General features: G+C 50.6%; 1 protein-coding gene across 7 annotated transcripts in view; it reads left to right on the top strand.

Moving 5' to 3' along the window:
• IQGAP1 (IQ motif containing GTPase activating protein 1) overlaps positions 1-26164 on the top strand; it is a 224954-nt gene that overhangs the window by 166720 nt on the left and 32070 nt on the right. For all 7 annotated transcript variants that reach the window (XR_007454151.1, XR_007454149.1, XR_007454150.1 and 4 more), the window contains exons 39-42: positions 14446-14565; positions 22158-22219; positions 23841-23903; positions 25735-25835. Coding sequence is in view for 4 of the 7 variants with exons in the window: in XM_049614186.1 (XP_049470143.1) it covers positions 14446-14565; positions 22158-22219; positions 23841-23903; positions 25735-25835 (346 nt within the window). In the remaining 3 variants the exon portion in view is untranslated. The remainder of the gene's footprint in view (positions 1-14445; positions 14566-22157; positions 22220-23840; positions 23904-25734; positions 25836-26164) is intronic.

The following is a 26164-nucleotide window of genomic DNA, read 5'->3' as shown; positions in this document are numbered from 1 at the left end:
TTTAAGAATGTGAACATATTACTTAAGTCATTTCATCTAAGCTGGTTGGTTTCCTTAAAAACAACGGTTCTGGCAGAGCCTGAATTTTTAGTGAGTGATGGCTCTAATTGTCTGTGATTCAACTGTTCGTCCACATCCGCAAACCACTAAGAAGCAAACTCTTGCTTTGCGCTGTGAGGTGTGGATCTTTGCTCTTTCTCCACTCTTCCCCACAGGAAACCAGCACCCTTGGGGAAGTGGACAGTCCCAGCTCTCGGGTCAGGAAAGAGGACTATGGCCTGTCACCGCCTGGCCCTCTTAGCCACAGCTTGACCAAATGCACTATTAAGGTCTTGCGCCCAATTCCACCGTGGGCAGCAGGGAGCAGCTCTCCTAGAATTCAATCAATTCTGACACTGCCTACCTGGAGACAGCATCAGATCCCACAAGATAGGGGCTCATTCCCACCGGACCGCCCCCCTCCCCCCCTCCCCTGCACACACTTCAGACGCCAGCTACAGGTTCAGGTCCCCAAGTTACCTACAACTTCTGTCCAACTTGGCCACCAATCAGAGGTTCTTATGACCTCCTCCCTCTTTGGATTCAGTTAACTTGCTAGAGCGGCTCCCAGAACTCAGAGAAACGGTACTTACACTTGCCAGCTTATTGTAAAAGGGTATGGTAAAAGATACAGATGAACGTCCAGAGGGAAGAGAGGCACAGGGCCAGGTGTGTGGGAAGGGGCACCTTCTCAGAGCGCTTCACTCTCCCCAAGTCTCCGTGTATTGAGCCCCATCCTTTGGGGTGTGTACAGCAGGTTCCTTACCAGGTACGATTGATTAAATCATTGGCCGCCGGTGACTGATTCGACCCCCAGTCCCTCTCCCCTCCAGGGAGATGTGGGAGAGCGCTGAAATTTCCAGCCCTGTAACCACCTGGTTGATTCTCTGGACAACCAGCCCTCACCCTCGGGTGTGTTCCAGAAGTCACCTAATTAACATAATAAAAGACACCTTTGTTGCTCTCATCAGTTAGGAAATTCCAGGGAGCTCTGTGTCAGGAACAGGGATGGAGACCAAATATTTATTATAAATCACAGTATCGGTTATAAACCTGGCTTGTAGGGAGAGGAAAGGAGAAAGGGGGTCAGTCATTATCCTCATTATGCTGATACAGGCAAAAGTCTCACGCTGGCTCTCCCCTTCCCAGCCGTAGCACATCCCAGGGACAGTCCTGTGACTCTCCATCTCTCGGTGATCATTCTAAAACTATTCCGGGAGAAATGAAAACAGAATTTTTAACGAGATATCTGCACCCCACCCCCCCATGTTAATTGCAACATTATTCACAATAGCCACGATGTGAAAACAGCCCTAATGCCCATTCACAGATGGATAAAAAGATGTGGTCCAGGGGCGCCTGGGTGGCTCGGTCGGTTAAGCGTCCGACTTCAGCTCAGGTCATGATCTCACAGACCGTGAGTTCGAGCCCCGAGTTGGGCTCTGGGCTGATGGCTCAGAGCCTGGAGCCTGCTTCTGATTCTGTGTCTCCCTCTCTGTCTGCCCCTCCCCCGTTCATGCTCTGTCTCTGTCTCAAAAATAAACGTAAAAAAAAAAAACATTAAAAAAATAAAAATAAAAAGATGTGGTCCATATGCATAATAGAATATTGTTATGCTAAGTGGCATAAGTCAGAGAAAAACAAGTACATACTATACCACTTCTATGTGGAATCTAAAATAATTAAACTTGTGAAAAATAGTTAAATGGTGGTGTCCAGGGGCTGGGCGTGGGGAGGTAAGAGTGATGGTGTTTAAGCCTGTGAGCTGTGACAAGTGGTACATAAGCCATGGAGCTATATACCTGCAGCATAATGAAGGTTGACAATATTATACTGCAGTTATTATTAATATGACAGATACCGCCATAGCAGCGGTCATGTTACAATGTATAAAATGTATCAAAGTAACACGCTGTATGCTTTAAACTTACACAACGTTAGGTATCACATTTATTCAATAAAAAAATAAAAAGTAAGCATAGAAAAGAAAAGAAAGTCTTACCTGGAACTCCAAAAATTTTCAAAAGCTCTCAGAAAATTTCCCAAGAACAAACAAATAAAATACACAGAAAATGGAAGAAGAAGGAAAAAAAAAACAAACCTGTAGCACTGCTGAGTACATTTCATTGTGGTTTTATAGCAAATATCTGAATTAGTGCACTGGTTAAACATATTTTACTTTTCATCTCTAGTTTTATAGTCCATGCTGATTGCATACCCCCACTATAAAACATCAGATGAAATACAAAAAAAAAACTCCTCAAAATGTTGAACCCCCACAGAAATAACCAAGTTCACTGCTAGTTTTCCTTATCCACTTTTTAGGGTACCAGATACCGAAGGATATGTTTATTTATTTATTTTTAATGTTTATTTATTTTTGAGAGAGAGACAGAATGTGAGTGGGGGAGGGGCAGAGAGAGGGAGACCCAGAATCCGAAGCAGGCTCCAGGCCCTGAGCGGTCAGCACAGAGTCCAACATGGGACTTGAACCCACGAACCAAGAGATTATGACCTGAGCTGAAGTCGGACACTCGACTGAGCCACCCAGGCGCCCCACCGAGGGATACGTTTAGTTAGGGCTGGGTTAATGGTGCCTAATCTGAGTCAGCGGATCCCACACCGGATAGAATCATTAGCTTTATTAGCTTCATGGCTGGCCACTCAGTAGCTCCCCAGGCTCCCTTGGGCTGGGCTCTGGGAACAAAATGGGACGTCCATCCCGCCTCTTCCCAGAAGTGAGGCCATCTGAGCCTGCATGGGCAGGGCCAACCTGGCTGGGGCCTCCAGTCCCAGGCCAGCGCTGGAGGAAGGCCCACCTTCCCTGTAGGGGACAGACCCTGTGCACTAAGGTTGGAAGCTGTGGGCTGTGGGTGCTGCCGCAGGCGGGGAGCGCTGGGCCCTGTCCAGAGCCGGGAGGTCCCGGCAGTGGGGGGTTTCCCTCCCCTGTCTGTAGGCAGAGGCGGGGAAAAGCCTTCCTTTTACGAGCCCTGCCAAGCTTTCTGTTCGGTTGACAAAGGGAACGCCAAACCAAGTTAACTCAGTGTCTCCCAACAAGCCGCCCAACTCACTTGCGGTTCTAACTCACATTAAGTGAAGAACTTGCCCGCCACCCCCACCCCGGATGTTCTCTTCCACTTTTGTGGCTTGCTTCCTCCTGGAGAAGAAAACAGCCCTACGATGATGAATGTTTGGAAGCCTCTCCTCTGGGCCGATTCCCTGCAGAGAGTCCCCCAGGGACGGTTCGCAGCTCAGCCTATGGGGAAACATACCAGAGCCCCGAGGCCTGAGCCGGGAGTGGCTGGCCTGGGAAAGTGGGGGTGCCAGACTTCCGAGGGGCCGGTAGTGGCTGCGGGCTGACCTTCCCCGGCGCCCCTAACTCTTGTGGCTGAGAGTGCGGGCGGACGGACGGACGGACAGGACACTCCGGGTGCCTCTTCGTGAACAAGTGCCCAGATGAGGAAAAGTACCCTGCGCTCTTTGAAATCGAAAACAGGATGTCTTTTTTTTTTTTTTTTTTTAATCCGTATGCTTTATTTAGAATTGCCATGTGCTGTTAGAGCTAACTAAATATACCAGGTTGTTTTATTCCCCCCCATTTTCTCATGATACTTTTCTAGTTCCTTTGTGAAATTATACACCTATTTTGTCTTTTTAAAGTCATGTAAAAACAGTATTTTAGTAGTAATTTTTGCTGGCTGCGTGTTCGAAAACCTAGCCTCTTGCATGTATAGAAGCTCTCGGAGGTAAAGGTAAAAAAGGCACCCTTAATGTATTACAGGGCCACAATATCAACTTTTAAAAAATTGAGCTTTTAATTTGGAAGTTTTAAATGTCCCCAAAGTAGGAAATAGAGTCATGAAGCCCCCCCGTGTGTATACTCATCACCAGTTTCATCGTTCTGTCCAGTTTTACGGAGCTACAGCTGACATGTCACATCACATTAATTTCAGTGTGCGGCGTAATTTGCTGTCCGTATACGTTGCGAAACGTTACCACCGTAAGTTTAGTAAACATCCATCACTTCACACATTGTTTTTTCTAGTGATGGCAACTTTAGAGATCTCTCTCAGCAGCTTTCAGACGTGCAACATTTCCCTGGCCTGCTTACCCTAAAACTGGAAGTCTGTACCTTGTGACCACCTTTACCCATTTCCCCCACGTCCCATCCTCTAATAATTTCCAACATTTTGTCAACTTTGTTTTATTTATACCCCCCCCCACACACACACACACTTTTTTTTTTTTTTATTCCAAATAACAGATTTCTTCTAGGCTCAGGGATGTGTCTCACCAGGTTTAGTCACAGTGGGGTGTGTGGTATGGTTCAGGGCGCAGCTGACTGAAGGGGGAGGGGAGGAGGGTGGTGGGTAGGGGCAGGTAACGGTCTACTTGTCACCTCCCTTCCCTGAGGCAGAAAGAGGCCCCTGATGGGCTGCAGCTAGGCTCAGGCGCCTTGACCCCTTTCCTGCTTGATCTGAAGCACCCACCTGACCCGTCTGGCCGCCGAGGACCCCTGTGGCCTCCCTCTGCTGGCCAGCTGCTCTCTCTCCCCGGTAACCTGCCTCTAGGCTGGCCTCCTTTGCCCCGTCCCTGCTCACGTCTTAGCTCGCAGAAATAATTCTTCCTATCGTTGTTGTCCTCAGAAGAGGCAAACCCGCTTTTTCTGGAGGAAATAAATGGGCAGACCCAGTTTACCCAGAACTTCCCTCCTGGGTGGTGATCACATCAGCGGCAGAGTTCAAGGTCAGACTGCACTCAACAGAAGCCCTCCCCCCACCCCCATCTCCACCAAACACACCACACCAGGCAGGAGGGTGGGGTGGGAACGGGCAGTGTAAGACCTCTCCCTTTGTGGGGGCTGGTGGGGCATTTCCCGGAGAGATAGGAAGGTGCCTTTAGAGGCTTGGCATCTGGTTAGCCCTTGCCATGCCCGTGCTCATCCTTGAGGGTCTGAGGGGGGCGGGGGGATGCTTCACCTTATTCTGGAAGATTGTAGCCATCCACAAAAGCAGAAAGGACAGAATAACAGGCTCCCGTACAGCTGTCACCAGTTTCAGTAACTTTCAACATTCTGTCACTAAAACTTTCTGATCGTGCACCCTAGCAGTAAGAGTGTTGTAGCCCCAGTCTGGGTATCTTTGTTTGTTTGTGAGTTACATACACATACACACGTTCGCAGAAAGCAGAGTGGAAACAGCTTCCAGTGTCTTCTGTCTCCCCTGTGCACATCCTCTATACCCCACCCCCACCCCCCACCGAGAGGCACACACTCTGGTCTGGAGCCCAGTTATTTGGAAACATAGTGACAAACAGAGCAGACATGTATTGGACCCCACTGTCACGGACACTGGGAACTGAGAGGGAAGACGCTGGGGCGGAGTGGTGGGGGGGGGGGGCGGCAGGATGACGGGGCTCAGTGCATCTGTGGGACGTCATCCCCCCCCCTCTCCAGATGAGGCGCGTGCGCAGCCGGGCCAGGACCCTGACCCATCTGTCCCTTCCTGAGCAGGAGCCCCCAGCGCGAGCCCCGGGCTCCACACTCTGGGTGTGTTTTAGGCTTTGCTGTTTCGACAGATTATTTTGCCTGAGGTCACTTTGGCTGGTTTCCTTTTCTGTGTGTGTTTGGACCTTTGCTGCCTTAAAAAAAGGTTTTGTCTCTGTCACTTTTTTTAGAGTAATCCTTTAGCTTAGTTTATCTTAATAATTTCACTCCCCTTTTACCTTTCACTTCACAATAAGGACGAGGAAGGGGCCACACGAGGGCCTCGGGTACAGCGGCAGGTCAGGCGTCCAGCTCTGCCCCTTCGCAGCTTCCTTTCCCCTGCGCCGCGGGGTTCACTTCTTCCTTTGGAGATTGGATCCCAAATTTGTGTGGTCAAAAAAGGCACAGTCTCCATGTTACAAAACAAACACACACCAAAAAAATCCCAACAGTGATTCAGGGGCTCTGAGGGTCAAATGACCCTTCCGGACTGGATAAGACCAGCCCGAAGACGGTGCAGAGCTGGCCGACTGCTGAAGTGACCGTGTTCCCAGAAGCTAGGACCTTCACAGCTTGGTGGACTCGGGACCTCGGCCTCTGGCACGTTTCTAAGCGTCAGCTCCTGCCCGTCACCACGGAGGGCGAAGGAAGGGGGTGGGGGCTGCTGTGAGGCAGGGCGAGCGCAGGTCTGACCCTGCAGATTTGTAAACCATTTTGATTTGCTCTTTAAGGAGTGTGGGGTTTTTTGTGTTTTTGTGTTGTTTTGGGGGTTTTTTTGTTTGTTTTTTGGGTTTGTTTGGTTGGTTGGTTTTTTGATGGTGATATAATAGAGTCTCTAATCCAGCTATGAAATCCTTTTTATTCTCTTCAGCTTATAAGGTAGAATGAAAACGGTCCATTTAACCCCAAGGCAGTGAATTCATAGCCTCTTCTCTGTTGTGGGCAGGCCTTCAGGGCTCCCTCTCCTCCTCATGAGAACCAAGGGGGATGCGGGCTCCAATTGTCCCCAGCTGGGTTCCCAGGAGAGGCACGGTTGTCCTTTTGAAAAGAAGAGGCCGGTCACGTCTTCCATTAACGGCATCGAAAAGCCCCACCAGCCCACGGAACCTGCCTCACCCCCACACTCCCTAAGTCTCCGCTCTTCCCCAGGGCAGCAGTCTGTTCAGGCCCGGGGGCCAGTCTTACGTGCGTTTACCACGAAGCGATGTGAACTCCCAGACAGAGGAATTTAGAAGGACTAAGGAAGCGTTTCATCCTATCGGAGGAAGCTGTGGGATGGGCGGTAGACAGCCTTGGGGCTTTCAGCTAACCTCTTAGCCCACGGGAAGTGAGACACCTACCCCAAACGTGCTGGTCCCATGAGCCAGGTGTGTGTGTTCTTTATGCTGCAAGATGGTCAGATATCTTAGCAGTGCTGTCATTCTTAGCTCTTCAGTAGATTTACAAGAACATAGTTTTGTCTGGAAAATCTCTCAACAAAATCGTTTTTACTTTTGGGCCACCGGGGTGGCAGTCGGTTAAGCGTCTGACTCTTGATTTCGGCTCGGGTCATGATCTCGTGGTTCGTGGGGTCGAGCCCCACGTCAGGCTTCACCGTTGTCGGCACGGAGCCTGCTTGGGATTCTTTCTCTCTCCCTCTCTCTGCCCCTGCCCTGTTTCTCTCTCTCGAAATAAACATTTGAAAAAAAGTCTTTAACTTCTTTTCTGTAGTATGCCACACTCGCAAGCCTGATTTCACGTAGGCTACTTAGCAGAGGAGGCAAGATGGCGAGGTGAGGATCAGGATCCTGAGTTCAGGCTTCCAGCTAGTTTGTCACTAGCTGCATCACCTTGAGAAAAATCACTCCTCCTTCTGGATGCTGGTGTCTCCCGTGGAGAAGGAACGTGTGGAGTTGCGGTCCGCCGTGGCCAGCACCCCTTGGTTCTTACCTGTGAAGCTCACCCTAATGAGCTGTCAGCCATACACCCCCACCTCCCCTCCTTGGGCTCCTCCTACCCTGTTCCCGAGAGCGGGTGGCCCCACATATCAGGCTCAGGTGTGACGCAAGACCTGAGGGGGCCCCCTCGGGCTGCTCCCCTCGAGGGTTCCTGTTTCTGCCACCGAGATGGGTGAGGTTGCCACCGAGCAACCCCTGGTTTAGGCAAGCGGGCTGTCCTCGTCCTCGTCCGTGTCCGTGTCATCGGAGCTGCCGGCCCGGACGTGTTTTGTGTGTTGACAGTGGTGTTCTAGAAAAATCCATGCTGCTCTTGCGGGAGTTTACCTTTTTTTCCTTCGAGCTGTCGAACCGAAAGCTGTCTTACGTAGCCTTGTTTGTGCGTGAGTACCGGTGGTGCAGCCCTTTGTAACGATGCTGAGTTACAGGATCCTGGATCAGGCTTGTCGAAGGAACCACATACACTTCATCCTGGGACTCTGCATGTTTTAAATACATTTTTTTAAAACGTTTATTTCTGACAGAGAGACAGAGTGTGAGCAGGGGAGGGTCAGAGAGAGAGGGAGACCCAGAATCCGAAGCAGGCTCCAGGCTCCGAGCTGTCAGCACAGAGCCCGATGCGGGGCTCAAACTCACAGACCGTGAGATCTTGACCTGAGCCGAAGCCACCCAGGTGCCCCTTCAATACATTTTTTTTTAAATGTATTAAAACTCTGACAATGCAAGAGCATACAAGAACATACTTGCATTTAGAGTCATCCAGCATTTAGAAATTCCTGTTTCACTAGAGAAAATTGGCAAATTCCAATTCTCCTGCTTTTAATAACATTGTGTAGAAATACAGCCGTAAGCTAGGATTGATCTTTGTTGCAAGAAAAAAAAAAAGCGTGGCTTGGTCTTTCACACATAAAGAATATACTGTAACATATGTAGAGCGTGTGTGTATATAGAATATAACGTAGGATACTTTTAATAATGATAATCCCCTTGAGGGGACAGTGAACAGCTCTCCAGCTCTCAGACTTGAGCTCAGGTCACGACGAAACAAGGGCTTAGTAGGAATCTGCTTGTGGTTTATTAGTCACGTGGAAAGATCTGGGGTTTGTGATTAACCACAAGCTCCACGCTATGCCGACAGTACGGTACATCTGCTAAAAGAGTTAATGCAAATATAGGTCACCTGATAGGTCAATGGTGCCTACTGACAGGAAGTAATTTTCCTCCTAGGAAAGGTAAGGAAATTCACCTGCAACTGCTCAGCCAGTCATCTCTGGCTGCAGCTTTCAGAGGCGATGTGGGCAGCAGGTGGGCGCCCACACCCACGAAAAGACACCTAAATGAGCTCTTGGTCCTGGGCGGGGGTGCGGGGGTGCACTGAGCCCGCCGTACTCTCTGCCATTGGCCCTGGATTTCTGCCCAGAAACGCACAACTCTGCTTCCTCTGGAAGGTTCACACGTTCTGTTTCATGTCAGCCAGCCTCGACACCCCCCCCCCCCCCCCCGCCAGCAGCCATCCTAATACCTGCATCCCTGATCTAATTTGCCATCCACATAGAGATACTTTCACAAGCAATCGGGGAGCCTACAGTCCTGCAAAGGGAGGAGGCCTGAGGGCGAGACTCTCTGTAAGTGGACGTCCCGTTCTCAGCAGCACCTTGAACTGCTTGGGGTCTGCCTCCTTCCCCGCACACCCCCCCCCCCCCAAAAGGCCCAACGACAGAAAGTAGGCAAGAGTCGACTGTAGCCGGTCTCCTTGCCGACTCAGGAGTCACCTTTACCCCCGACCCCCAACGCAAACCCACCTCGTTGCCCTTTGCTATCGAGGTCCGTGGAACCTTGGTGCTTGGGCTGTGCTCCACCCTCAGTCTGCCTTCTGTCAAATTTGGCGACTTAAGCCCAGAATCCACCTTTCCCCTGCCTTGTGTTACCGCTTGGTCCTTTCCTCTCACACTCAGCCTCTGCCAGTTAGGTCCCAACGTGGAACGGAATTTGATAGCTGGCCCCTTCGCTGCTAAGGTTCCCGTGTGACCCTCCCAGTGCTGAACCTCATCGTCGGGCCATTGACACTGGCCCCACTGCATTGTCTCAGGCTGCCACCAAGAACGTGGCCGCCCACAGTGTGTCCTTTCCACCTGCTTCCTAGTGCCTAGAAAGGGGTGGGGGGAGCGTGGTAAGGCGTGTGCTGGTGCAGGCCCTGGAGAGGTGACTGGACCCCCCTTCTGTGTGTGTGTGTTCCTGAATAAAAACCACCAAGCTGTCCCCAAACAAACAAAAAGGCAAGGAAGCCCAGCTAAATTTTGAATTTTCCCACCACGAATACTTGAAACATTATTGGGCATCGGCTCAACATCCTCTTGGGTGTTGCCCTGGCCTTGCTGGGGCCCTCAGCACGCACTTGGTCTGCCTGCGGGTAGTGTGGCCCTGGGGCCCCCGTGGCAGCGGGGAGGGGCGGTTGAATGCGGAGGCACAGAAGCCTTCTCGTCTTCGTTTAGTGTCTGGGTCCCGTGTCCTGAAACAGGATGGTATTTATCAGAGCCCAAACCCGGGTCCATCCTCAAAACAGGTGCTGCCAATTTCCCAGGTTCTTCTGACTTGAAGGAAAATCAGACTCTGCACATCACTGTAGCCTCTCTCTGCTGTCACTGTCATATTAGCTTTGTTGTGCTAACAACCGCTCCCAAAACTCTGGGACTGGGGCAAGCCTTTTTTATTTTTTTTTTTTATTTTTTTTTAACTCCTCTTTGTTGCTGGGGGCTCTCCTGGATAACTGAGGCTGAGGGAGCATCCCTGTTTGGGTCATGGAATTCTCAGGGCAGAAGGAAGAGAGTAGGAGAGTTTCTATTTGGACAAATGTATATCATGTCTGCTCCCGAACCGTGGGCCAGAGCCAGTCACACAGAGCCCTGCCAGCATTCTGTCTGTCCAGCCATTCATACCAGGCTGTAGCTTTTAGAGGTGACCCGGCATGGGCAGCAGATGGGTGCCTAACAAAGATCTAGGTCCTTTAGGGATACTTTGGGAGGCTCAGAGTAGCGGGAAAGCCCCTACCAATGGTGTTGCCCGTGCTGTCCATAAAAGGACTCTGTGGGGTGGCCTCACCTTTAACAAGATGCTTGCCAACACCCAACCACCTAGACATCCATCCTCCTTCTAATGCCCAGTGTTCTTAGTCTGCTCGGGCTGCCCTAACAGGACACCACAGACTTGGGGGGGGGGGGGGGGGGCCACTGACACAGCAGAAATCTCTTGTCCCACAGTTCTGGAGGCTGGACGTCCAAGATCGAGATGTGGGCAGGGCGGGTTTCTGGTCAGGCCTCTCTTCCTGCCCTCACACGGCCTTTCCTCTGTGTGTGTGTGTGTCCTGTGGTCTCTTCCTCTTTTTAAATTTTATTTTTTTTCAACGTTTTTTATTTATTTTTGGGACAGAGAGAGACAGAGCATGAACGGGGGAGGGGCAGAGAGAGAGGGAGACACAGAATCGGAAACAGGCTCCAGGCTCCGAGCCATCAGCCCAGAGCCCGACGCGGGGCTCGAACTCACGGACCGCGAGATCGTGACCTGGCTGAAGTCGGACGCTTAACCGACTGCGCCACCCAGGCGCCCCATGTGGTCTCTTCCTCTTAACAGGACGCTGGTGCTATTAGATGAGAGCCCACCTGGAGGACCTCGCTTAACCTGCATTTCCTTCTGGGTCCACATACAGTCCCTCTGGGGCTTAGGGCTTCCACCTGTGCACTGAAGCAGGTGGGGGAGCAGTTTGGCCGGTAAGCCCCAGTGCCCCTGGGATAAGGCAGCTTTCGCATGCATCATCTAATTTCGTGTTCTCAGCAAGCCTGTGAGGAAGTTATCAGCAGCATCCTGTCCACTTTACAGATAAGAGAGAGGGGATGACTGGCCGTTAAGAAAACGATTCTGGACTGGAACTGTTTCTTTGACTCCAAAGCACATGTTCTTTGAATTGCAGCGTGGGGTGTGGGCCTCCTCAACATTGGAAGTGAAATACTGTGCACCTGCTGAATTAATAGCTATAAGGGTTACATACACAGAAAATAGGTACAGGAAATAGACCACAAGAATGTATGTGCTGTGTGGGTACAACCCACGTAAAAAAAAAACTATGGATACAACTTGAAAAGGAACTGAAAGCACAAAGCCCTTGGCCTTCTAGTTCTTTTTTGTGTTAGAGTCGACCTAAGAGGTACATTGTGTTTTTTTTAAATTTTTTTTTAACGTTTATTTATTTTTGAGACAGAGAGAGACAGAGCATGAACGGGGGAGGGGCAGAGAGAGAGGGGGACACAGAACCGGAAGCAGGCTCCAGGCTCCGAGCCATCAGCCCAGAGCCCGACAAGGGGCTCGAACTCACGGTCCGTGAGATCGTGACCTGAGCTGAAGTCGGACGCTCAACTGACTGAGCCACCCAGGCGCCCCAAGAGATACATTGTTAAATAACAGACTTTTAGCTCTCAGCAGGCACAAGGCCATGGTGTTTCACAGGCTTCCTCTTCTTGAGTCTGCTCAGCCACCCCCCCCCCCCCCAGCTTCCCCCACGGAACACCTGCTCGAGCTCATGTCATGAGCAAGGCAGGTGCCTGTGAGTCCAGAAGGCCGAAAAGCTCAGTGTAGTTTGGAAGAAGACCAGCTGCTGTAGGGGCAGGGGGCTTCAGTAGTGTCTCGCTGAGCACGAGAAGAAAATATCCAATGTTGGCAGAGACCATCCCCCGCCCCCAAGCTGAGTCCAGGCAGCAATACAGGATTTGGGCCCATGCATTTGGTGACCGCAAAAGAGGCGAGTGTGAACAGCAAGTATGTGTGTAATAGGAAGTCTGCCAGACGTTCCAAGAACTCTCTGCTTTTTTGGAACCCCTTCTAGAGGCCCTCAGCCCCACCTCTGTAGGCCGGTCTCCGTACTCCGAGGCTCCTAGATGAAAGTGTGTTTCCAAGGACATGTAACACCACTCAGGTGAATGTTGGTCCTGTTACCAGAGAATCCTCCCTTTTACCCTGGAACAAAGTCATCTGTCCCTCGTGTTCCTGTGTAAACAGGTTTTGAAAACTGTGTGATGTGGGTGTGCGTCCTCCTGATTAACAAGGTATTTCATTTTGTCACTCCCTGGAAGATTATGCTGTGTTGTCTGAGATCAGCACCCAGTTTACCCATCACAACGGCTGTTTTTCATGCCCTCAGAAGTTGTTCCTCACGAAGATCTCTTTGTTGTAGGAGATGACAGATTTGGGTTGAAAAAGAGATTAGACGGGGCACCTGGGTGGCTCAGTCGGTTGAACGGCTGACTTCGGCTCAGGTCATGATCTCGCGTTTTGTGGGTTCGAGCCCTGCGTTGGGCTCTGTGCTGACAGCCTGGAGCCTGCTTCGGATTCTGTGTCTCCCTCTCTCTCTCTCTGCACCTCGTGCTTTCTGTCTCTCAAAAATAAACAGAGAGATTAGAACTCTTAGACTCAATTAATTTAGACATTGTATCAGCCTGTTCTGGAGAAATAGGAGGCTTTCCCAAGTCCAGAGTGAGAAAATCCATGTTTCGCAAAGAAAAAGTAACCACCAATTCTTAGCTAAAAGAAACAGCTCCCCTATAAAAACATCCTCTGTTATAGGATTCCTTTCAGAGCAAGCTATTTATACATGATTCAGTTTAGATAAAAGAAAATCTGCTTTCGTATATTTCACAAACACATCCATCCCTTGTGTAACATTATATATATACTACGCGCACATCATATGTGTGATACAGTGGTCCAGCCTAGCGTTTGGCCTTTGACAACCAAAAAGATTGCCTTTTATGATGCCAGTCTCAAAAATGTTAAGAATGTACCCCCACGGCACCTGGGTGGGTCAGTTGGTTAAGTGTCCGACTCTTGATTTCAGCTTCAGGTCATGATCTCTCATGGTTCATGAGTTTGAGCCCTGTGTCGAGCTCTGTGCTAAAAGTGTGGAGCTTGCTTGGGATTCTCTCTCTCTCTCTGTCTCTCTCTGTCTCTCTTTCTCTCTGTACCTCTCCTGCTTGTCTGTCTCTCTCAAAATAAATAAACTTAAGAAGAATGTACCCAAGCCTCCCTTAAGAAAGGATTTCGGATTTATTGACCACGGGTTTATCTTGAATCTGTTTCTATTTTCATTTGTGCCATTTTTGGGAATAATGAGTTGCGCATTTTCAACTTGTGTTGAGGTAGCATTCTTTTCTCTTTCCTTAACTGAGGGGTTACAGACTCAAACGTCTAACGTAGTAAGTCAGTCGGTGGTCTGGTGTAAGCATTAAAAGCACGAGAACGGGTGTCCCGCCTACAGAGAGCAGCCACTCTCGATTTCAGTCCATTCTGCCACATGGGAACGTGGGACTGGCGTGGCCTGGGTGTTCAGATTTTTCCCTAGAAGCCTCAGACCTGAATTTTTAAACATTGTCAATTCAATTGGAAATTTAAAGACTCTGTGCAAAACAAATAACCCACAGTCTGTAGGTATTCCGGTTTATTTCTGGATACTGTATATCTGTATTTCTGGATACTATGTATATATATTTCTGGATACTGTATCTGTATTTCTGGATACTGTGTTGTGTGTGTGTGTGTGTGTGTGTGTGTGTGTGTGTACACATTTATGGATACTGTATCTGTATTTCTAGATACTATAGGTATCCAGCTTACCTCTGTCTGAAATAGACCTCTTGCGTTTCAAGCATACTTCTGAGTGTCTGGGGTGTGATGTATGAACCTGTGGTCCTGCCTCGTAACTGTGACAGCTTTTAATGTGTCATCGGTTTGGCTTTTATCTTAACACACTAAAGACCGTTTTCAGTTATTCTGCACTCCTACAGAAACAGCCCCACGTGTTCCGTGACTGTGTTTACCTTGACTCGAGGCACAGTCATAAACACTCGTAAAAATCCGAATCTGCCTTTTCATCTGCCACCGCTGCTGAGGGTGAGTGTGGCGATTTCATGGTCACAGGCCGACTCCTCTCCCTTCTTTCCGCAGCCGTCCCTGCACCAGGCTGATAGCGCACGGGGGACCCGCCACCATGGGCTGGTGGAGAGGCCGGCCAGGACCCGCTTCCACGCGTTCCACCGACGGTCTGGGGACAAGCCGGGACGACCAATATCCTTTCTCGTTGTCTGAGGGCAGTATGACTTCCGAAATGTTTGAGAGGTTTTCAAGGTTTCTCTTCCCTACAGTTCCCCTTTGGCCTCCAAGCCTTCGTTTTATCTGATGAAGGGAGGCAATAAAAACAAACGAGTTGGAAACTAGAAACCTCTCTGCAGCTGAAAATTGGAAAGATCATCGCGGGTGTTGACTTGATGAAAACGGTGATAAAGCTGAGTTGGGTGACGTAACTGGACACAAGCAGAACCTGTAACCCGGCCCTGTTGCAAGGCCGCCTCAGGATTTTCTTCCGAGGTCGGCCAAGGCACAGTTAAACCTGACTTTGAACCAGGTTAGAGAGACCTGCTCTATCTAGCTAAAACAGACATGTGGGAATCTGGCTGATTTTTATTTCTGCTGACCTGGGGACCCTGCTGTGAGAACTTACAGAAGAAAGTTCACGCGATCCCCTATTTATGCAGTTCCGAGACCCATGCTGTTAAGTAGGAATGAAGAAGAGGAGATTTCAAAGTCCCCTGATAGTTTTGTTTTTCAGGGGCCGGGGCTTAGGCAGTGGGCGGGGTGGTCACCGCTGGGCCACCGGCGTTGTGCTCAGGGCTTCGGGGACACAGTTTGGTGGGAGAGGACGTGGAAGCAGCATGCCGGGAGGCCCCGTGCCCTCCCTACGCTCCCCCCACTGGGGTGGAGGAAGGCACAGGAAGGCGGGGTGCGTGTCACTGCACAGCTGGTTCCTGGCAGTGATGGTAGAGCTGGCTTCTCGAGAAACCAGGAAGTGGGGGGAGGGCACGCGTGTTTGCCGAGCACCTACCCATGCCAGGCACTGCGCCGGGCCATTTCTGTGTCATTCCGTCCTCAAAACTCACTGAGTAGTTCTTGCGTTTTAACCCGCATTTTCCAAGGAGGAGGCTGAGCGTCGAAGTCACTTGTCCCAGATTCGCGCTGTCGAGGTTGGATTCAGCCCGGGTCAAGCGGACTCCGGGCCTGGGCCTCTCCCCTGCCTCCAGCACTCGGTGGGTCGGCCCCCGGACCCCCTCCTGCCGTCAAGAGAGGCCCTGTAGGGGGGCGTTGTAGGACACACACAGGGGACACGCTTCTCCTGCCCCCGGGCTTCCTCCAGCTTCCTATTTGGAGGCAGGGATAGCGACCCCAGGGAACGTTCCCGTCTCCCCTCTCTTCCGCCTCCAAGGGACACACCGCGGACACAGGGTCCACGACAGACCCTGACTTCTAGTTTTATGTATTATGTGACTGCTGTCAGGGAGGGTGACGGTGACAGCTGATTCTGCGGGTTCCCTTCTGGAACACGTAATAACCCTTACGCAGAACGCAAAAGGGAGAGGAGAATCCAGACGAGTCTTCGGCTCATGTGCTCACGTGTGGGAGGAGCATGTACACCAAACCCTCATCGAGACTGCTGAGAATTTTCAAGCAAAAGACTTCTGAGTGTTTCTTTGCTTGATTCAACAATATGTCTTTTCCCAAAGTTTTGATTCTCTTTTTCTCCTGTAGGTGTTCTCTGTAAATAGTATAATACATACATGACATATTCATAGCCATATATATAAATACCTGTATACTTGCAACTATCTCAGAGCCTTTTTACAGCAAGTATGGTCTAAGTATGTACACATGCTCACAGCTCTTTTAACCAAGGGAATAACTTAGAAGAGGAGGGGATTGAAGGAAAGCGACAGAGGACAGTGTTCATTCACTTAAAAACAATGAGGGGCTCCTGGGTGGCTCAGTCAGTTAAGCGTCCGACTTCGGCCCACGTCATGATCTCACAGTTTGTGAGTTTGAGCCCCGCGTCGGGCTCTGTGCTGACAGCTCGGAGCCTGGAGCCTGCTTTGGTTTCTGTATCTCCGTCTCTCTCTGCCCCTCCCCTTCTCTCTCTCTCTCTCTCTCTCTCTCTCTCTCTCTCTCTCTCTCTCAAAAAAGTACTAAACATTAAAAAAATTATTTACTAGTGTCAGGCCCCGCTGAGACACTGCAGGCATAGTGGCGAACATAATATGGTCCCTGTCCTCATGTTGCTTACAGTGGTCACAGTGCAGTGTGGTGAGCTCTCGTCGAGGCAGCTCATAGGAGGGGCAGCCAGGACCAGTGATGGGAGGCTGGAAAAGGCATCCTTGCGGTACGTCTGAGGCTTGCAGGATGAGCCACCAGTAAGGGGATGATGTATTTGTGTACTCAGCAGAGATCTACAGAGTCCCTTTTCTGTACAAGTACTGTCCACGCGCAGGGGACTGGGTGGTGGAACAAGACGTGTCCCCGCGTTGGTGAGGTTTTGGTCTGGGGGAGGTGGTGGACAGCAAACAGGTAAAGAAATGATTAAGGAAGATAATGGCAGAAGGTGGTAGGTGATGCAGAGAGAGGGAGGCAGCTGGAGAGGGAATGTTCCAGGAAGACGGTGTATCTTGTGCAGAGTCACAGAAGGGGCGACCACACCATGCGCTCAGGGGACTCGGTCTCCTCCCAGGTGATTTATCACGGGGTGTCACTTGACCCCATCTATGGGTCCCCTTGTGAAAACAGCAGCAAATACAGGTCACCTTCAGAGGGGAAGGGAAGCAAAAACTAAATTAATGCACAGATAGATTAAAGGTCATCACACAGTACATGTCTGATCCACAGGTCGTGAGACCCCTCTCTCTGTTCTCTTCTTAAGCACAACCTAACTGGGGTCTGGGGACTGGGCATCTGCTGATACAAAGAAATTTTTGAGCTCAGGCCGGTCCGTTAATGGACAGCATGTCTCTTCTGCGGAACCAAGGGGCCGTGAGCTCCTAGTGAAATATAGGAGAGGGATAATTATACATCGAAGGTACTGACATAAATCAGAAGAACTTGGGAGAAAGATTTCATCTTTCCTTTCGTGGCCACATTCAGTTGATTTCGAAATAATTTGCTTAAAACGGTGGCCTTTCACACAGGGTCTTCTGTTACCTCCTTAATGTCTGTATCCCACTTCTGTCATTTGAAAGTGTTCACACCAGTTTGAACCTTTGTTAGAACAAAAAGAAAAGGAAAAAAACGTATCCAGAATTCTCTTCCTGCAGCTGTTTCTTGGCTTGGAAGTTACTTCAGCGCGGCAGACTGGCCTAGACAGGGTTCAGTCCTATGATACAGGGATCTCACATGAAACGGACATTGTTTAACAAATATTCTGGCTTCCTCCCCGAGTGGGTAGCAAGCAGGGCACCGGCCTGGGGACATTCCTCGTGCAGTGGGCAGCTGTGGCCTCAGAGAAGGCTAGTGCCCTGGGCTTTGCTGCTGCCACGGGCAGCCACCACAAGCAAAGACCAGGGCGCTGTCCAGCTGGGCTCTGCCTGGGGCCACACTCAGAAGGCGGGGGGGGGGGGGGGGGGGGCACCGCCTGGTCCCTGGCTAGGGCCTGGGCTTGTGAACTCAGCTTAGGGGCTCTTCTACGTGTCCGCGGCCGCCGGTTTCTGCAGCAGCCCTCTTCCCTCCTCCAGGGCAGCGGACATGGGTCCCACACGCCGTCTGGTCACGTTTCTGAACAACTAACGTGAATTTGCGGCAGATAGGATATTATCTTAGACCTGTGGGTAACACATCGAGAACGCAGGGGACACACTGGAGAATCATGCTAAACGCCTTCTTCTAAAGGTGTTTCTAGAAAGAGAGAAAAATAAGTGTGTGGAAAATTTCTGATTTATGTTCCCAACAAGGCGCAGGAATGCATCGCATCTGGGAAACTAGCGTGAGTGGTCAGGAAGGGACGCCTTAAGACCTGCCAAAGTTAGGAATGGCTTTCCTCTTTGGAACAGACCTTGCTTTGAGTCTGTTTGTGCAACGAGATGAAAGTTTTAGGACATTGGTGTATAGAACACGGTTTCTTTGACATACTCAGCCTGTTACATTTGAGGAAACGCTACTCCACTCCCCACCACCACCCCCCGCCCCCCGCCGGCCCCCAGGGCTCTAAGAAGGCTTGCAGCTAAAAAACTTTTTCTCTTCACCTGGGACTAACAAAATGCATTTGATCACAAAACCCAACTTTTACCTAGTACCCACTAGCGATTTCCATCTTAAAGGACAAGGAACGGGCTGATGTTTAGAGCTTCTCGGGAGAAAATGTTCAGACTTCAAAATTCCACATGCGACCTGTCTGTCGCTCGTGTGCCAAGGAGAGCAGAAAGATGTTCCCACACACGCAAGGACTCAGAAAGATCCCACTCAGATTCTCTCCGTGACATTGGACTCCAAGATGTTTTCTAGCAGGACGTAGTTGGAGGCAAAACAGGACAAGAGGAAGTAACATGATGGCGAAGACGTGGTTGAGAAATTAGGAAGGAACCAGACTGGGACGGGCTCTGTGTGTTCCCTCTGACCCTGGGAGTCGTCTTGCGGGCGGGTTCCAGGAAAGCAGACTCAGAGTCCACTCGCCCGGCCGGCTGCATGGGAGGTCCTGGGCCTGCCCCACAAACCACCCCCTGGTAGAACCCTGAGCTCCAGAGGCTCGGAGACAAGATGGCCAGCCTCCAGGCTGCCTCTAGAAGGCTCTTCCTGAGCCCTGCCCCAGGTGCGCTTACCACATGGGAACAGGAAGCCGAAAGGAGAAGCCGGGCTGTGCTCTCCAGCCACGAGGCCAGCAGCACAGCAGAGACAGGGTGGATGCGTCTGGAGCTTCTGTGGCTCAGTGACCCCACCCATGGGTAGATGGGCCACCAGATGTCCTGTCTTATCAGCAGAAGAGCTACTCCCCTTCCTTTGGGGAAGAGTGAGTAAGAAGCTTCCCTGTGACACTGCCCACGTGGAGGAGGAGGAGGGGAGGCCTTTGGTCAGCGGACTGAGGCAGGGACACAAGGAGCTTCCTCTCCAGATCCACAGGCATGTGGGGAGCACGTCGGTGGGTGAAACACGGTGGACGGGCGAGAAAAGGAGCAGACGCGAGGGAGGAGCGGGAGTTAGTGTCCGGGTGGAGTTTGAACGTACTTTTGGTGGCAAAGCCGGGCAGGCGGTGGGAAACTGGGGCTTGGCACGAACTGTCGGCGGCGGGTTTGGGGGTCCCTGGACTACAGGTGCCCAGTGCCGGTTGGAGCCAGAGGCCGGGGCAGGACTGACCCCCGCCCCCCCGCCCCCGGTGAGCTTGGGTGGGCCCGGCTCTGTGTCCTCGGGCACTCCTCCCCGAGTGTCTCCAGCCTCCCACGCTACCCCCACGGCGTGATGCCCAGCAATTCCAAGGCCCTTGTCCCCGTCCTGTCCCTTTGTGAGCAACATGGGCTGAGAGGCTGTGAGGCCATGGGGCTCAGGGAGCATCAGGATTGGAGGAGGAGGAGGAGGAGGAGGAGGAGGCAGCAAAGGACCTGAAAAGGAGTGCGTGGGATGGGTGTGCCAATAAAAATGTGCACACTAATGTGGGGACCTTTTAACCTAGGCTAACCGGGGGTGATGGCCGAGGAGCTGGTCTGGCTCGTTAAAAACCCTGCTTCTCCGTTGGCAGCCGGTAGACGCCACGGTCGTTTGTTGAATTGATGGTAAATTCAAGTTGACAAATAAGGGTATTTCCCCATCTTTAGGTCGTCCTGTAGGACATGTCGGTGTTGTGGACTAGTCAAAGCCACCTGAGTGAAAGCTCCTGAAATCTTAAGAAGACTTTTCTGGGCTTGCCTTCGGTTGACTGCAGCTTTGAGAGCCAGTGACGTTAGCGTTTCTCCTGATGCCCAGCAGCTCTTGCGTTTTTAAACGGCCAATAAATGACATGTGCCAGGGAGAATTAAGAATGCTGAGCGGTCACATCTTTTGAGTTTTGCTGGCCCGGCCTCATCGCATCAAGAACCCCAGCCGGGCCCGGGGTGGTGTGCCTGGGCCCCGGCCCCTTGGGAGGCCGAGGAGGGCACGGCCGGAGCCCAGGGCGGCCGACCGGTGGGGCGTCCACGCGGACTTCCGCATCAGGGCGGCGTGGAGTTGGTGGGTGGGGGGGATCTCACCTGTCAGCAGCCGCCGCACCCCGGCCTGGGCGATGCAGTGAGAACCCCTGAAAGTTAATTTCAGGAAACCGCTACACGTCAATGCTATTAACATGCATCAGAAAGGTTAACATGCTGCCTCGAACCTCACCATTGAGGTAATGGGCGCTTGGTCATTCTGTTACTCTTAAGGCTCCACGTGCTAAGTTGTGTTAGCGGCACTGCCTCGGGGACTTAGGACGGCAGGGTACTGAGAGAAACGGGAACCTTCTGCTTCCTGACGTTCCGCTTCTCCCCACGGAGATCCATTGAACTCTGCAGGAAGCGGAAAGACAGATGCCCGCGGGTGGGGAGACTCGGTGCCTCCTGGCCGATGGCTCGGTCCACCAAGGCTCTGGTGGTTTTCATCGGTCAGGGAGCCTGCCTCCTTCGTGCTCGCCTCCTGTGGCGTATTCTAGCCTGCACTTCACATGCACGAAGCCCCATCGTTGAGGAAGTGTCTCCCTTTTGAAAATCATCTCTTACCGTGTGGACTTAGGTTCAGATTAAGAAGTAAGCTAGCTGCAGATGACAAATACAGAGAGTGGACCTCGTGATCATAACGCCCCTCCCGGCCACAGGGGCCTTTCACACCCAGTCGTTCATCGGGGACGCCCAGGCCAGGCCTGCGTGACGGGGGCCCCCTCCCCTTCCTCCTGAGCCCACGCATGTGGTGGCTTCTGTATAGAATCATTACAGTTTTTAGCAGGAGATTATTATGATTAAAGATGTTTTGAAGAGACTGTTCTATGGGTGTAAATGAACTAAATTAACTAAACGCCTCTATTGCCCTCGGCGTGGATATTGTCGTATCACATCTGTTTCTCTCTGCGTCTGGAATATGTCCCAGGGCACCATCCCTGGAAGAGTACAGAATTTAGAAAATGGAGCAGCCCCCGACAGCCCAAGGAACTTACCATTTCTCCACAAATCTAGTGCAGCTCTCTTTTGGTTGTAAGTAACAGGAACCCTCAGCTTGAAAAAAGGAAACTTACTGACTTACGTCCCTGGAAACCCAAGGGTGCTATCCAGGGGCTCGCACAACAGCCCTGAGACTGTATCCGCTACGTGTCCCCTGGTGGGTAGGGGGATCACACCTGTCAGTCTGTGTTGACTTCCTGGGTGGATGGGCTTTGTCTCCTTGCAGACTGACACGGCTCTTGGGCTCATCGCCCCAACTGAGGGCACCCTTTTTTCCTCCTCCGAGGCACTCTCTGGCTTTGTTTATGTCAGGAGCCCATCCCTGACCAATCACTGTGGCCGGGGGTATAAGGTACCTTGACTGGAAATACTGAGCCTTGGGACAGAGGGGCTTCCAAAGAATGGTGGCCTTACCGGGTTTGGGGTGAAGGGTGGAGGCAGTTCTTGAAAACAAAAGACGCTATGCCAGCCAAAAAAAAAAAAAAAAAAAAAAAAAGACAGACCCCACACATGAATCATACAGAGACAGCACTCTCCAGAGGCAGTTGTGGAGGGAAGGCCTGGAGGAAGAGCGATCGGTGTAGAGAAACAGATAAGAACCAGAAACCCTGTTGTCTGACTCTCCATGATTCTGGCGTCTTCGTTCTGCTTCAACTTTCCATTAATTTTATTTTCCTTTATTAAAAATTCCACTTTGATGGTAGTACTTTCGGAGCCAGTTACTCCTCACAGCCTCTGGATGAGAGTTGGCCAAGGTAAGCAAGCCGTATTTAAAAAATGTCCTTACTGTTTATTTAGTTTTGAGAGAGAGAGACAGAGAGCAAGCCGGGGAGGGGCAGAGAGAGAGGGAGACACAGAATCCGAAGCAGGCTCCAGGCTCTGAGCTGTCAGCACGGAGCCAGACACAGGGCTCGAACCCACGAACCGTGAGATCATGACCTGAGCCGAAGTTGGACGCTTAACTTACTGAGCCACCCAGATGCCCCAGCAAGCCGTATTTTAAAAAGATATGATGTGTTTGTCGATGGCTCCACTTAATTTTATCCACCTTGAATGCTGTTGTAGAGCTTTCTAGTACAAAGCATGGAATTTTGTTTTCTCTTACAAAACTTAGGTCCTCCACAAACAATCATAGGCTTATATGGAAGTCTAAGATGAAAAGTAATTTAAAATAAACCTAGATCTTCATATTTAAAATCAAACAGAAACGCATTTGGAACACATCTACCAGTGGAATGCTCTGATTTGGTATTCTTCTATTGAAGACACGGAAAAATAGGAAAAATAAACACCTTTGCTTGGGGTGTCCTCGTAAGCCATTGGAAGGAAAGAAAGATTTAAGAAGCTTCTAAAACTGTAATTTACACAGTGGATTTGATTTAGACTCTCTGAGTATTTTCATATACAAAGGGCATATACAAAACAAAATTGAGTATTTTTAAGTATAGCAGGCGACAGAATATAAAACCAACTGAAAAGATTGGCGTATCCACTGTGTATGTGATATCATTTTCAGGTCACCGGGTCAGATTTAGGAGACACTTGAAGTGTACATAAAAAAAAAAAAAAAAAAAAAATCAGCTCTCTGTGTTGAGGTCGATTCTCCATCCGCTCTCCGGGCAAATCCCGACTGAGCACTTCACCGTGAATAACATAGTCAGGACCTGGGAAGTCCGCAAAAGATGAGTGATGGCAGGCCCCTGCCTCCTTGGGTTGTCACCTGCCCTCAAGAATTCTGGGATGCGAGTCGTGGGATAAATACAATACTGCGTTTTAAATCATAAAAAGGCATCTCTAAACTGATTGTTTTGCAAACTCGGATCCAAGAAAAAAATGTCTTCAGCTTCCCAGAGCCCTGGGATTAGTTGGATTGACGTTTTCATAAACTGGGCAATTACAACAGTTAACGTGTTCCTCCTCACGGCCGTCTACACGGGAATAGCATTTTTGCATCCAGGACGGCCAGGGCACCCCCTCTGCAGACAGGCGGGATGTGTGCTGGGCAAGACCTCATTTCCCCCAGAGAGGAGTCGGCCATAGAATCCAGAATCGAACTATTTCAAAGGTGCTTATAAATCCCCTTTTTAAAACAAAACCAAACCTCCTTATGTGCCCAGCCAGCTAACCCTGTTCTCGTGGATTTGTGGTAGTTTTTATCATGGAGATCAGGAATCCTAGGAGGTGGAGAGATCACTCAGTCTGACCTCATTTTAACACCGTTGAGCAAAATGACCAAGTCATGGAGCGTTTGAAGTGACTTTCCCTCAGGTTGTGCGGCCAGGTGAGAAGAGCCAGTTCTCAAACTCAGGCCCCAGGCTCCCCTTTGCTCCTGTGGATTGAACATCTTTTCTTTTTCTGTCACTCTGGTTTTTAAAGGCAGCAGCATCCTTGGAAAGAAGAAAAGCACCCTGGGTTCAGGCTGACATCTGCACTTAACAGGTACCTGGGTTCATTGCTAGTAGAAATAAATTTCCGAGACCAATCGATTCGATTGTCCTGCTGCCCTTGATATATTATCCGGTGGCCAGAGGATATTCATATCAGATGTGTTTATATGAGGTATTAAAAAAATGTCAAAGGCCTAAATCTCCCACCATTTATCGAATGTCTGCACAGACAGCACAGGATACGTAGACAGTATGAGAACCCGAGGTCCAAGGCGGGGCCGCAAGATTGGCTCTTACTGTGCGACCTCGAATAAGTTATTTAACTTCTCCGTGCCTCAGCTTACTCACCTGGAAAAGGGAGATAATAATACCTGTATCAAGGGATGGTTGTGGGGATTAAATAAGATACAAGAAACACGGGGGACATTAGCATTCAGCCAGAGTTGGCTTGGCATCGCGATCGCTTTGGGCTGGACTCCAGCGGTAAGTGCTCTCCAGGGGTCATTTTTTTTTTCAATCCTGACAGCATCCTTCAAGAATAAATATTATTTTCTGTTTTAAGAGATTAACTGACTTGTCCAAGGCAGTTTAGCTAATGTGTGGTGGTATTGGGATTTAAAAAAAAAAAAAGTTTCCAGTGCAAAATACAAAACATACACCAAAGAGAAAAGAGTGATGGGAAGTCCCTGTGCCCACCCTTCAGCTTCGGCCCTCATCGACCCGGCTCCTTTCTTCGGAACCCCCTCCTCTCACCCCCGTCCCGCCACCCACTAGACAGAGTATCACACAGGTAAATATCTCTGACAGGAAAGGCTGGTAAGAACCTCTTTTAAAGAAAACACAACCACAACGCCATTGACAACATTAACAGTGATTGTAATACCCAGGCTACCTTCACATTTGCCCAGTTATCTCTCTGCATTCAACTGATGTTCTCTTGAGCCTCTTTGACTCTGAAAAGGAGCCAGAATCCAAACGGGGGGGGGGGGGGGGTCTCTGACCCCAGGGGGCACAGTCTTCCTGATGCATCATGCAGCCTCCGAATCTCCTGTACCCCCGTCTGAGCACAGCAACAGTCTCCAAGACATTAAGGCCCTCAAAGAGTGTTTGCATAAGTGGCTGTGTCTGTTGACATCAGGCTATCCCTACTGGACGTTAAACTGGGAGATTTATAAAAGATACTTGTGCACTTAAAAATAACAAAGTAGCAATCACAAACTCATCACGTGTGTATGTAAAAAGATGCCTTCTTCTAGGAAGCACAGTTACATTTTCTAAACCACAGAAGAGTCCGCTGAGAAGAGTGGCAGTGCTGTGCCTTTTACAAACCTCCCCGAAGATAGAGATAGCGGGTCCTCGGCCTGACCCCACAGCTGCCATGTTCCTGACGAGAGCGAGGGCAGAAGGGCAAAGAACATGTAGTAGTATTTTCAAAGTCGTCTTGGCCTTGCGTTCTCCCCGGAAGGGCCGGAGGAGCCCTGTGGTAGGTGGCCCTTCACACAGGAGTTATTCTCAGATGGAGAGACTCTGGTGCAGAGAATGCACGGGTCCCAGCGGTCTTCTGAGTTGCAAGGGGGAACAGGAAGCCCCTTAAGGGAGGCGGTGAGTCCAAGGTCTGCGTTGTCGGAGTAGATGGTTACGCCATTAGCCTCCGAGCACAAGACTGTGCAGGCACAGACTGCCATCTTTCTGGGTGTGGGAGATCCTCAGAGGCTGTGGTTTGATGTGAGGGACTTCAGGTAGGTTCCAACTCCTCATCTTAACAGATGATTGTAAATTCCTCATTCCTGCCTTCTCTCCTGTGGGTAATTTTCAGCAAAGAATATTGCCTTCTTACTAAAGACAAATGGATTTTCAGCCAGACTCTCTCCTCCTCCCCTTAGGACCAATTCTGATTCCGCCCTTCACACGAGTGCCCTGAGCGCCAAGCCCCAGGACCCCTATGGAGGAGGGGGCCAGTCGGCCTGGCCTGCCCCGTACATGGGTAAGACACAAAGGCCCCTGCTAACGGCCTCTGTGCTTTCTCATTGTTTGGAATGACACGAGCTCCGGGATTTGGCCTTCATTCACCTTCCTGTACCACTTGAACCACTCTGATGTGTCTTCCTGTTCCCGTCTCTTCCTCTCTCACCTACCCTGGCCTACCTGGACCAACACCCTTGGCTCTGTCGCCATTTCTGTGGAGCTGTCCTTGATCTTCCTCCCTCCGCCGACCCACAGCTACCCATGTCCTTCCACCCCAAGTTCCTCCCTGCACATGCCTGTCTTGGCACCTGTCACCTGACTGTCTTTCTCATGGGTGTGCCTCTCCCC

This window comes from Panthera uncia (assembly GCF_023721935.1).
Source record: "Panthera uncia isolate 11264 chromosome B3 unlocalized genomic scaffold, Puncia_PCG_1.0 HiC_scaffold_2, whole genome shotgun sequence".
NCBI classification, from domain to species: domain Eukaryota; kingdom Metazoa; phylum Chordata; class Mammalia; order Carnivora; family Felidae; genus Panthera; species Panthera uncia.
The sequence above is the reverse complement of the archived record's forward strand: the minus strand, read 5'-3'. Positions and strand labels throughout refer to the sequence as shown.